Genomic DNA, 14,341 nt, shown 5'->3' on the forward strand with positions numbered 1-14,341 from the left:
AATGGCATTGAATATGTAAACATAAATTTTCATCAGGGCTCACCAATTTAACACTGATTGTGATATCAGGGTTATGCAACTATAATTAATTCAAACATGGCAAAAGACCATGCCCTAACACCAGAACAAGAACCCCTGACCCTGGGGCCATAAAATTCACAATTTTGTATGAGGCACTCTTGCTCATCATAACTATGCACTTATTCAGTCTATTTAATACCCAGGAGAAGAAAAAAAGATTTACAAAGAAATAATGCATTTTCACTATATAATCAATACAGCCCTGCCCTATCACCAGAACACCTGACCCTGGGGCCATAAAATTCACAATTTTTGAAGAGGCACTCTTGCTCATTATAACTATACACTACTTATTTAGTTTATTTAATACCCAGGAGAAGAGAAAAAGATTTTCAAAGAATTGATGCATTTTCACTTTATAATCAATAGAGTCCCACCCAAACACCAGAACCCCTAACCCAGGGTACCATGAAAACTCACAATTTTGGAAGGGGCACTCTTGCTCATCATAACTATGCACTTATTTAGTTTATATATTTAATACCCAGGAGAAGAGAAAAAGATTTTCAAAGAATTAATGCATTCTTTATAATCAATAGAGTCCCACCCAAACACCAGAACCCCTGACCCTGGGGCCATAAAATTCACAATTTTGGAAGGGGCACTCTTGCTCATCATAACTATGCACTTATTTAGTTTATATATTTAATATCCAGGAGCAGAGAAGAAGATTTTCATAGAAATAATGCATTTTTCACTATATAATTTATATAGCCCCATCCTAGCACTAGAATCCCTGACTCTGGGGCCATGAATTTCACAATTTTGCTAGAGGACTCAATGCTCATTACATTCATGCCAACAGTTTGCCTGCTTGATGTCCAGGAGTAAAGAAGAAGATTTTAAAAGATTTCAGTAATTTTAGTGGTTTTGGCCCCATCCCTCAGGCCCCAGGGAGGTGTGGACCATAAAATTCACAATTTTTGTTCCCCTTCACCCATAGATGCTGTATACCAAATTTGGTTGAAATTGGTTCAGTGGTTTCAGAGAAGAAGCTGAAAGTGTTCAAATGTTAACACACGACGCATGATGACGGACGAAAACGGATAGCAATAGGTCACCTGAGTTTCTCAGGTGACCGAAAAACCCACTACGTTCTCATATAGATATAAGACAACACTAACCCCATACTATGTTAGACAAATGACTCCACCATGTTCTCATATAAATCAGACACAAGTAACTCCATAAAGTGTTAGACAAACAACCCCACCATGTTCTCATTTACATCAGGTACATGTAACCCCATAAAATGTTAGACAAAAAACCCAACCATGTTCTCATATAAAGATAACACACACAGTAGTACAGTGTAACCCCACAAAGTGATAAACAAACAACCCCACTATGTTCTCATATAAATATGACAGACAATGCTTACCCCCCAAAGTATTAAACAAACAACCCCACCATGTTCCTATATAAATGTGACAGACAACACTTACCTCACAAAGTGTTAGACAAACAACCCCACTATGTTCTCATATAAATATGACAGACAATTAACACTTACCCCACAAAGAGTTAGACAAACAACCCCATTACGTTTTCATATAGAAATAGCAGACACAATTAACCCGGCAAAGTGTTAAACAAACAACCCCATTACGTTTTCATATAAATATAACCGACAACAGTAACCCCATAATGTGTTCGACAAACTACCCCACCATGTTCTCATATAAAGATTACAGACAAAAGAAACCCTACAAAGTGTTAGACAAAAAAAATCTCACTCTGTTCTCATGGAAAAATATCTTAGTGACCTCACAATGTTAAACAAACAACCCCACTGTGTTATCATATTAAGATAATAAAAAGTAACCCCATAAACAGGTCCCATCAATTTCCAAATATGGAAGTCAAGAACGATAACTGAAAGTTGCTGTAAATGAATATCATGTACATGTAATTATTTTTCTGTCCAATCAGACAAGAGCATTTTTACACACTCCAAACCATATTTTAAAAGAACAAAGAGATAACAAGTGCTTTTGTTTTTTCCTCAAAAAGATTTTTTTAACAAAAAATCTTTAGAAGTAAGATAAAAACTTTTGAAGAATACGGTATTCCCCACATATTTACCATGAACAACCTTGATATTTTTATCTCGGTAAAGAAAACAATAGTGTATGATACAATGTAATCGTTTATGGAGGAATACATTATACCATATGTACCATATGTTGGTAAATATAATTTTGCTTAGCCATCCGATTTTCATCATTGATGCTTTAATTCCATGTGTATTAGATCCACCCCACACAAGTGTTTATCGTATGGACTACATATAGTTTTAAAATATCACAGGTTTCATGAGCGCCGAATACTAAGCTATGAAGATTTTACATGGGAATAAGAATAGGTGTAAAACGAGGAGAGAATAATATGCAAGAATGTGTTTAAATATCCCAATGTCTTATCTCTCATATATCAGTAACTGCATAGACGATTTCATTGTAAACACTCAAAAATTAATTAAGACTGTTATCCAATCCATAAGATTTTTATGTCAGGCTCTAAAAACTGAAAATTTTCCGTATTTATATCAAATTTTTAGGTAACCTGAGTAAACTCAGGTGACCTATTGCTATCTGTTTTTGTCCGTCGTCGTGCGTCGTGTGTTAACATTTGAACATTTTTAGCTTCTTCTCTGCAACCACTCAACCAATTTCCACCAAATTTTACATAAAGCATTTATGGGTGAAGGGGAACAAAAATTATGAATTTCATGTTCCCTGCACCCCTGGGGCCTGAGGGATGGGACCAAAACCACTAAAATTAGTGCAATCTTTAAAAATCTTCTTCTTTCCTCCTTGACATCAAGCAGTCAAACTGTTAGATTGAATGTAATGACCATTGAGTCCTCTACCAAAATTGTGAAATTCATGGCCCCAGGGTCGGGTTCTAGTGCTGGGTGGGGCTCTATTGATTATATAGTGAAAAGCATTATTTCTTTAAAAATCTTCTTCTCTGCTCCTGGATATTATATAAACTAACTAAGTACATAGTTATCATGAGGAAGAATGCCTTTTGCAAAATTGTGAATTTTATGGCTCCAGGGTCGGGGGTTCTAGTGGTAGGGTGGGGCTCTATTGCTTATAAAGTGAAATTGCATAAATTCTATAAAAATCTTCTTCTCTGCTCCTGTGTATTAAATAAACTAACCAAGTACATATTTATGATGAGGAAGAATGCCTTTTGCAAAATTGTGAATTTCATGGCCCCAGGGTCAGGGGTTCTATTGTTAGGGCGGGGCTCTATTGATTATGTAGAGAAAATGCAGAATTTGTTTGAAAATCTTCTTCTCTGCTCCTGAGTATCAAATAAATTAAGTATATATAGTTATGATCAGCAAGAATGCCTCTTCCAAAATTGTGAATTTTTATGGCCCTAGGGTCAGGGGTTCTGGTGTCAGGGCAGGGCTCTATTGATTATATAGTGAAAATGCATTATTGTTTAAAAATCTTCTTCTCTGCTCCTGGGTATTCAATAAACTGACTAAGTATATAGTTATGATGAGGAAGAATGCCTCTTAAAATTGTGAATTTTTATGGCCCCAGGGTCAGGGGTTCTGGTGTTAGGTGGGGCTCTATTGATATATAGAAAATGAAAATTGTTTGAAAATTTTTCTGCTCCTGAGTTAAGGCTCAATGAGCTTTTCTAATATATAGTTTGATGAGTCCGTCCATCTGTCTTCCTGTAAATTGTGAATTTCAAGAACCCTGGGCCAAGACCAAACTTGGTACAAAGCATCCTTGGGTGATGGGGATTTTAAATTTTTAAAATAGAGGGCCAAATCACAAGGGGAGATTAATTGAAAAGAAATCTTCTCCTTTGTATTTAAAAATCTTTTTGAACCATGGGCCAGAAAAGCTGAAACTTATGTCAAAGCATCCTGGGGCCTTTTAAATTTTAAAAGTCATGACCCCCTGGGGAAGGGCTGGGCCACAATTGGGATTATTTTAATAAAAATATATAGGAAAAATCTTTGGAAATCTTCTTCTCTGAACTACTGGGTATTAAGTAATCTGAAACTTATGTGGAAGCATGCTAAGTGAAGATTTTAAATTGTAAAAATCATGAGCAGGATGGTGCCCTTGGGAGTCAAAGTTGTGAACACAGAAATATATAGTTTGAAAATCTTCTAAAACCACTGAACCAGAAAAGCTGAAACTTATTGTAAAGTTGTTGCATGATGCTAAATTGGTGACCCCCTATAATGCGTGGCCCAATGGGGAATCAAAGTTTTACATAAAATATGTAGGAAAAATCTTTGAAAATCTTCTTCTCAAGAACCACTTCAGATGACAAGACAGATTTACAACCACATCCTGGAGAATGAGGTTCTAATTTCTTCAAATCATGACCCCCGGGAGAAGGGCGGGGCCACAATGGGGAATCAAAGTTTTACATAGAAATATATAGGCTTTTGAAAATCTTCTTCTCAAGAACCACTGGGCAGGAAAACTGAAATATATTGGACCTGGGCTACAAAGATATCTGTAGGTCTTCCTCAGCCCACTGAACTCTCAATATTAGATAGCTAAAAAGATATCTGGATATATTGAAATTCAGGGGCCATGCTGATTCTTTCAATATATCCGATCAGCTACAAAGATATCTGTAAGTCCACCATTTTTACAAGTTCAATCCCGAGCTCTCAATATTAGATAGCTACAAAGATATTTCTAGGTCTTACTCAGCCCGTGAGCAGCTCATAGAATAGATAGCTACAAAGTTTAATTTTTTTTTATTTCTGTTTTAGCCCGCTGAACTCTCAAATATTATTCCCTACAAAGATATTTACGTTTTGGAAAAAAATCAGCCCGCTGAGCTCTCAATATTAGATAGCTACAAAGATATCTGTAGGTCTTCCTCAGCCCGCTGAACTCTCAATATTAGATAGCTACAAAGATATCTGTAGGTCTTCCTCAGCCCGCTGAGCTCTCAATATTAGAGAAAGAGAAAAAATAAACTGTTTTATTTATTAGTATAATGAATGAATAGTGACTAAGGTTTTTGGAGACCAGAATAACTTATCTGATAGAAATGTTTTCATCATCTTTCTGTCAATCTGTAAACAATTTTTCCAAATAATAATCCTTGCACAGTTTTGATATAAAAAACTAAGCTAAAAACTTTGTACAAGTACTAAGACTACACAAAAATATTAATATTCTTATTGGAATTCCATTTGATGAATAACTTTACCATGGTAACTAGAATTAGAATTTTTATATGATTCTTTCAAAAGGGAACTTTCTGTAAAGTGTCAGTTAAACATATATTTAATTGAATTTGATACATAGGTAGAATACACTAAGATACTTTATGTATTTATCAGATTTAGATTTGTGAATGGACAAAATTATTTCAAAATGCATCTCCTTATTCAGTTCGAGTCTGATCTCAGACCGATTCATCATGATTACAGGGTATTCTATTCTTCTCAAATATTTTATTGAATAATGTCAGTATGCAACTTTATCTCAGTTTAGGAGAGCACCCACATCATTGTAGATTCAGAAATGAAAGTTCAGAGTGGTCATCACAAGGAAATACCCATATTAAGCCTGTTTTACTGAACATTTAAAGGAGACTTTAGCTACACGTATGTTCTTTTGTTTCAGTGTCCTGGATGCCTGTGATTACCTGAGTCTGCTAGATAAGCTACATATGCCTAAGCAATACAAAAGGCCCAATTATAAACAGGATAATGTTAAGGTGTGTGGGTTCAGTTTGATTCATAAAATGAAAAATTTTGTAATTTTTTTCCCCAAAAAATTACCCCCCCCCCAATAGTATTTATCTGATTGCATAGAATCATAGGACAAGCAACTACATCAAGAAACATGTTTTAAATTTTTGCTGTTGTGCAAATGCCACTTTCAATCTCTGATACAAACCAGAAGAGCTACAGACTTGTAAGTTAATTCTGGCTTTTTCAAAGAAACACAGGAAAAGAGTAAAACAGATGCAGTACATGTACAATGGACCTTCAGATATCCGGATGCTTCAGTATCCGGATGATTTTTCTTCGGAACAGAATTTTTTAAAGTATTTTTTGTCTTGTTTAACTGGTAATTCAGGTATCTGGACGCTTCACATAACCGAACGAATTGACTAGGAAGCAAAGCGTCCGTAAAAATGAGGCTCCACTGTACATGTATATTCATTTTACAAAAAAAAAACAACACACACACACACAATGACAAATCTAGTTATAATTAACCTATTTGTATTCTATTCTATTTTATTTTTTCTATATTTTAAGAAAATGTTGGAGAAATATGTCAAGAAAAAATCAACAAAGAAGACAGGGGTAACAAAGCTGAAAGAGGCCCTGAACCAGATAACGAAGAGAGGCCTGGCAAATGTGATAGAGGAGAACAAATCAGAGCGGGCCATTCTGGAGAACTATCTCAAAGAGTGACCAGGGTCTGAGAAATTAAATGTATAGCCATTGTTTTGTTCAAATATTAAATAGATTAAGACATTTTACAGCCTTTGTCTTTCTACAATAAGTACCGGTGTACAGTTAACATTTGCCATTACATGTATGGAAGACGATACCAAGTATATACATGTACAGTAAATGGGATTGATGCTGCATATCATGACACATGTATCATAACTATGCACAGACTAGGTGCAAAGAAAAGGTATGCCATAACCATGGATGTTCATATCAAGGTTCAAAAACATGTATGGGTCTATTATTGTAAGGGAGAAATATTAGCTTAAGACTGGGGGGTTTAACATATGACCTTGAACCAAAGTCAAAGGAATCTAAACTGAACAAGCTAATTCAGAGAATTCATGTCCCCCGCTTAGGGATAAAGTCGGCTCTCCCTGACTGAATTTGTAGAATTATTAAATGTATACATGTATACTGAAGGAAATAAAATACATGTATGTTAATACATATAAAGATTTGATTGCTTATTCTTTATTATGTGTATAGAAGATTCTTTTTATATGGAATATTTATCACACTGTAATGATGATTTTATAACCTCATAAATTTTTCATTTCACATGCTGAATACTATCATTTTAGTAAAAAAAAAGAAAAGTATTTATTAAAAAAAAAAAAAAAAAATGGATCGACCGAGATTCAATCTCGGGACCTCTCTCATGTGAAGCGAGAGACATACCACTAGACCACGGAATCGCTTTATATGCAGAACTGAAGTCACATACATGTATATATTCATGTTCGGTATTCTCAAAATTTTACACAATCCATGGTGTTTGATTTATTTAGCCTTTATTAAACAGTTCTAATAGATGTAATAAGAACATAAAGTCCGCCGAGAACCTGTTTTATACGCAATAACTCTCCTCATGCCCCTGTGCTAAAAATAGGGACATGTAATACTATAAATACTAATAAAACAAATGGGGCGGGGCACTTTGAGAGGGGTGAGAGAGGTCCTAGGGAGTTTTGGTATAAAATTATATTGCTTAAGCTCAAAATCTTCTTGAAATATATCGTCCAGAAATGATAGTGTTACACACAGACAGAATGTATTTATGACCTTGACCTTTTGACCCCAAAATCAATAGGGGTCTTCTTTAGTCCATAGGGAGTTGCTATGCTAATTTTCATTGCAAAAGCTCAAAGGGTTCTCGAGATATCGTGTGGAAACGAAAGCGTTACAGACAGACAGAAAGACGGACGGACGGACAAACCCAAATTAATATCCCCACTTTTCAAGCGGGGGACAAAAATTCTTGCCAGTGTCATGACTTCATAATGAACAAAATGTGTTTGTGAAATGCTGTGCACCCGGCAGCAACAAAATTTAAAAAAAAACAAACTATTTTTAGCATATAGGTCACAATTAAGTCACAGTCACTGACCTTGATGTCATTTGAAAGAACGTAATAAGTGAAATATGCATACCAAATATGAAGTCTCTCTCTCCTATGGTTCAAAAGTTATGGAGAAAGTTTAAAAAAGCTATTTTATGCAAATAGGTAAGTAAAGGTCAGAAGGTCATGGACTTTGGTGTCATTCAAAAGAGCTTAATTAGTGGGGTATGCATACCAAATATGAAGTGTCTATCTTTCACAGTTCAAAGGTTATGGCGAAGGTTGAAGTTGACAACAGACAGACAGGCAGGACAAAAACAATATACGCCCCAATCTATCGATCCAGGCGCATAAAAACATCTCTTAATATTACATTCACACCTGAGCTAGAGTCCTTAGAACAATGTTACATGGTTCCATTGTGAACAAATTTTGTTTGGATCATTACTTTAAGAGAGAAATTGAAAGCTGATGCTTTGTTCAAAGAATGCATTTGATCAGAGCATGTGTCAAAATCCCAATTCCTTAAACCAAGGCTGTTTGGACTTGAAGTCGGGTTAAAGGAAAAGAACATTTTAGTCCCTTACATGTATAACTTGTAATAATTGTAGTAGCCTGTTTATTTGCTGTTGATCTCACCCTAACAAGTTGAGCCTGTGACAAGCCAGGTCAAAGTTTCACCATGAATCTTTAATTGGCGTGCTTCAAGGTGCTTGAGTATCAAGATTTAAGTGTATCTAAGTAGGCCTTCAGATGTAGATTTGGGTATTTTTAAAAAATATGGTTGAACAAATCTTTTTAAGCGTGTTTTTAAATACCCCCCCTCCCTGAAGAAGAGCAGGGACAAGGAGATTCTTGGAGTTTTGCAACCTATCAGCATCTTTTCAATTTATTTTTGAATTTCACATTCACCCTTAATCGCTTTCTACATTTCTATTTGGCTTATCAATTTTATCACCAAATAAATGCCCAAGTACTGCTTTCATAGTCTGACACCTATACATCAAAAGCAATTAAGGTATTATTAATTAATCAGATCCTAGTTAGCTACAAAATTTTAGGGAACCTTGTACGAGTTTTCCTTGTGCAGCAAAATATACATTATACTCTAGGTACTAATAAACAACATTCTTGACAGAATTGAGCCTTTTAACTCCATTATTGACCTGTTGGCCAACTTTACCTGTGTATGTCTGCCGATATTCTGTAAGGCTATATATTGCAGATAAGAATGCAGAGCAGTGCGCCCACATGTGAATTTCTGTCGACATGGTTAAGATTTTAGGCCTCTGATTATCTCAATTTCTTTATCAGTACCGATTGAGGTAAATAAAAGGTAGGAAATTTTAAAGCAACTCTTTTGCCAGCACTACCTTTAGGGGTTGAGTTTGCACTCTTGCCAAGACATTGTTGAATATACACAAATACTTGTTGCATTATTTGTAGTACTGATTTTCAATACAAATCCATGTTTACAAACACAGAATTTCCCTCCAGTCACGTTTTTCAGGACTCCATATTTTCCTTCCCGGTCAAGGTAACCCATTTGATCAAAACATAAACAAACTCACAATTTTTTTCTTCATAATTTAATAGGAACAAACATTTTTAAACTTGATGTAAAATAACAAAAGAAAGTTTACTGGGCATTGTCACCAAGTTATCTTAATTCCACACTTCATAAATTGATACAGGTATAAATATTCCTGAGCAAGCAATTCTTGACATATGTTGTACTTGTAGTGTCACAATCATTCAACAATTATAAAACTTTTTTTGTACAGAGAGTGTCTCTCTTCTGCCTTACAGAAAGCAAAATACATATTCTAGATGACATACTCACTTGATAAACTTATATGTGTACTGCATTTAGAAAGTATTTTCAAAACTTGTATACCTTCTGAGCAATTAGATTTTTTCTTTCATATTTCTTTAAATTAACAGCTAATGCACACAACATAGGATACATTAAAACTGGTTCATTTCAAAATGTTCCTGAATTATAGACATTTCATAACATGGCACATTCCTTGTAAAAAAATCTAATTGTACTGTCACTGCAGAAAAAAACAATATAAATCAAAGTTATTCTTTTCTTCAGTAGAACCATGCAAATATTTTCGTGCATCAAGATTTTCACCGAGCCATTCATACATGACTAGCACTATCTCAGATTCACAGATTGGCACAAAGATAATGTTGAACACATCACATAAGAGACAGGAGATGACAGGCCAATGACGTCTCCCTTGGTGAGAGCGGCGGCTGAAATCCTGACGATTCGATAGTTATCACAGAACGCTGACCATCCTTAATACTTAATTTGTGAAGAGATACACAACTAGTTCATAGGTGGCCATCATAATAGCTGTATTTGGGATCTGACGAATGAGTTGAGTTCCGATACCCCTATATAATCCCGCCCGCCCCTCCTCCTGGTATACCACTAATAGCGTCTGGAAAAACGAGCGATACTTCGTTCCCTCCTCTCTCAACCTTGTTCTTGCGACCTCTGGAATTATTCAAATAAAATAAAATTAATTGGATATTCCAATAAACAGATATTGACCAATAATGATAATCTGTGATAAAGAAAACATTACTGTGGATTAACACTTACCATGTGGGTAGGCAACACAAGTTGCAATGGTTTTAGAGGTTGCACCAGCCACCATGCACCGCAGGAAATTATTTCCATTAGAGTGTTCCACCCCTGGAAACTGTTCCTCTAGCCGTGCTTTGATGGCCTCGTAGATCACAAAGTGGATAACAGTCTCAGCCATGCCGTAGTAGGAGGCGGTGATCCCCTTGTAAAAGCCACGGATCCCATGTTGCTGGTTGATTTGTCTGATACACTCACTTACCGTTAGCCTATTGTTTCTCCTAATGAAACAAACATACCATGTTAACAAAATAAATTTTAATCATAATATTATGATTATTACCGGTATATATTATATAATATTAAAAGAAATGCATTTTCTTAATCCTCTTACTTTTGATCTAGCTGTAGCCTAGTCTTTATAAACCAGATTGGGTTGGTGAGAGTGCAGGAGGTGAAACCTGAAAAATATCGAAATGGTTAGATCTCTTGTTAACAGGATTAGCTCCATCAAGTTATCCATTAAATAGAGTATAGAGTTATCCAGAAATTGAGTATATACTTGTTGCAAGCACTTAGATAAAATGATATACTGTACAGGGGATTAATTTCACGGGTTGTAATTTTCACGTTTTTCTCTCATCTGACACGATCGCGGTTTCTTGAATTCGCGGAATCGGTATATAATAAAAGTTACCTCCCTTGTCTTCATACATTTAATCCATACCATAGCTACATGTTAACGAAATCAACCAGCGTTATGTCTTTCTTTCACGAACAACAGGGTAGGTTAATATAAAATTGTTAGATATAAAATAAATAATACATGCAATTGACAATTAATTAAAACAAGTACAGTTTTAAAACGTCCTTGACTGTAGACGCAAATGACTTTCCTATATTATGCTATTACGTTGAGTTCATGTACACCCTAAGATCTTTAATACAACGCGGCGAAAAACCACTTGACAGTAATGTAGTCCGACGATCGACATATCCTTCCACATCTTCAGAAAGTTCGATATTCATTTGAATGATTTTAAAAACCAAATTGTCGATAAAAATTAATATGAGCGATAATGCAGGTAACAATTACACGTGGTAACATGATTAGTTTCGCACGGGTAATCAAAAACCATGGCCCACGTGTTTTGATTGAGGAAACATGTAGCGGTGGCTATTAAAAAGGGTGATAATTAGAATAATTGATTGACAAGTTCTACTAATACTATTAAATGGGGCCTAGAAAAAAAATATGTTTGTTTCCGCTTTCCCGACCGACCCTAATTTATAGTGCCGACCCTAAAATTTTTTTTAATGCTTTTATCCCATGAAGTGCAAGATTTCACCCAGGGAATTTAGTCTCCAACTTTGCAAGCTCTTTAAGACAGAAAGAATTTTGAGCCACCTTTCTATTATAAGTTTAAGTCACAGAAATGCTTGAAAACACCATTTCTTTTGTCATTAATGTTACTTCTATGATTAAAGAAGTAAAAATAATTTTCAAAAAAAAAAAATTTTGCCTACCGACCTACCCTATATTTTTTCAGCCTGAAAGCGGAAACAAACAATTTTTTTCTAGGCTTGATAACACAGCTCACAAATATCACAGTTTGCAAAATAATTGGTATGCTTTTAAATAACAAATAACTGTACCTCTCCTGGGTAAATAAGATGTGTGGAAATTAATGTGACCTTCAATAACAGTTTGCTCTATTTATTGATTTGAAAGTGCAAAGCATTCTATTTCTTCTAAACTAGGCAGAAAGCAGGAAAAGGAAATTTGAGGATGGCACAGAATCTGAGAGAAGGCGACAGAAACTGAGGTCAGAGGAAGGTGATGACATGGATATTGAGGAAGAAGGTAAAAATTATTACTGAAAGGGGATTTTTGTGCGTCCCAAATACAGATTCAGAGTACTGTATATAGGGAAAATTTTGTCCATTTCATTTTCACCCCTTTCAATCTAGACCAAGGGTTGAATTTAAGATGGGACAAAATTCAGAGAAGACAATACAAATTCTTAAATAGAATTGTGACTGAGCAAATTTAAAATGAGGCAAAAGATCTAGGTTCACTTTTTGCATAAAATGGCCCTGTGCTTGTATCAATTAATTGACTATCATTCTCCCTCCCAATTCAAATATAACAAGCTAATTCAGAGAATTCGTGTCCCCCGCTTAGGGAAAAAGTCGGCTCCCCCTGACTGAATTTGTAGAATTATTAAATGTATACATGTATTCCGAAGCAAATAAAATACATGTATGTCAATATGCATATAAAGATTTGATTGCTTATTCTTTATTATGTGTATAGAAGATTTTTTTATATGGAATATTTATCACACTGTGATGATGATTTTATAACCTCATAAATTTTTCATTTCACATGCTGAATACTATCATTTAGTAAAAAAAAGTATTTCAAAAAAAAAAAAAGAAAGGATCGACCGAGATTCGATCCCTGGACCTCTCGCATTTGAAGCGAGAGACATAACCACTAGACCACGGAATCGCTTTACACAGGGTGAAGTATATGCAGAACTGAAGTCACATACATGTAATCATGTTCGATATTCTCAAAATTTTACACAATCCATGGTGTTTGATTTATTTAGCCTTTATTAAACAGTTCTAATAGATGTAATAAGAACATAAAGTCCGCCGAGAACCTGTTTTATACGCAATAACTCTCCTCATGCCCCTGCGCTAAAAATAGCGACATGTAATACTATAAATACTAATAAAACAAACGGGGCGGGGCACTTTGAGAGGGTGAGAGAGGTCCTAGGGAGTTTTGGTATAAAATTATATTGCATAAGCTCAAAATCTTCTATAAATATCGCCCGGAAATGATAGTGTTACACACAGACAGAATGTATAAATTTACGACCCTGAACTTTGACCTTTTGACCTCAAAATCAAAGGGGTCTTCACTAGGTCACAGGGAGTTGTTATGTAAATTTTCATTGCAATAGCTCAAAGGGTTCTAGAGATATCGTGTGGAAACGAAAGTGTTTTAACAGACAGAATTTGCTTATTTATGACCTTGACCTTGACCTTTTGACCTCAAAATCAATAGGGGTCTTCTTTAGTCCATAGGGAGTTGCTATGCTAAATTTCATTGCAAAAGCTCAAAGGGTTCTCGAGATATCGTGTGGAAACGAAAGCGTTACAGACAGACAGAAAGACGGACGGACGGACAGCTAGACGGACGGACGGACGGACAAACCCAAATTAGTATCCCCCACTTTTCAAGCGGGGGACAAAAATAAAGTAGAGGCTGATTGCTTTTATTTCCTATAATAAAATTTCTGTTTGAGTATCCAGATATCCAGTTTTATCAAAGTGCAATGTTCTTGAATATTGCAGAAAACAGGGTATTTGCCTACCTTCAGAAAAAAATTAAAATATGATCATAGCCCTTGATCCAAGAATTAAAAGCATATTATATGATATTCAGAAACAGATCTTCATATTTTGGATCAGAGGTTGTGCTCTATATAAGATATCGAAGAAATGCTTCAACGTTTGGTTATTTTTAAGAGGCAGTCCACCGAAAAACCAGGCAGTATTGTATTAATAGGCACATATCGAATGTGAGGAATATTTGATATTTTATTAAAAACAATATCAATGTAGTCCAAAAGGAATAATGTAATTGAAGATTTGTTTGAAAATTGTGTATTAAGTAAAATATCCTTGTGTTTTGTGTTTTGAATTCCCCTATATAAACCATTGAATGTAGGTCAGAAACAAAGAACTGAAATTTCTAATACATTTTAACAGGACTATAATTCACACTTAACTAAATCTATAATATTTCATCTTTTTTTTT

The 14,341-nt window shown here is 35.1% G+C and overlaps 1 protein-coding gene across 1 annotated transcript; it reads right to left on the reverse strand.

The window, feature by feature from the left end:
- Nucleotides 1–9,473: 9,473 nt before the first annotated feature.
- LOC134283842 (mitochondrial carrier protein Rim2-like) lies at nucleotides 9,474–11,207 on the reverse strand. The gene is made up of 3 exons (XM_062766360.1): nucleotides 10,898–11,207; nucleotides 10,522–10,784; nucleotides 9,474–10,413 (listed from the first exon to the last, which is right to left on the reverse strand). The coding sequence occupies exons 2-3, from the start codon at nucleotides 10,682–10,684 to the stop codon at nucleotides 10,220–10,222; spliced, it is 357 nt and encodes a 118-aa protein (XP_062622344.1). The 5' UTR covers nucleotides 10,685–10,784; nucleotides 10,898–11,207; the 3' UTR covers nucleotides 9,474–10,219.
- Between the last annotated feature and the right edge of the window lie 3,134 nt (nucleotides 11,208–14,341).

The sequence above is a fragment of the Saccostrea cucullata genome, unplaced genomic scaffold (assembly GCF_032062105.1).
Source record: "Saccostrea cucullata isolate Sc308-1 unplaced genomic scaffold, CSIRO_AGI_Scuc_v1 ctg5213, whole genome shotgun sequence".
In the NCBI taxonomy this organism is placed as follows: Eukaryota; Metazoa; Mollusca; class Bivalvia; order Ostreida; family Ostreidae; genus Saccostrea; species Saccostrea cuccullata.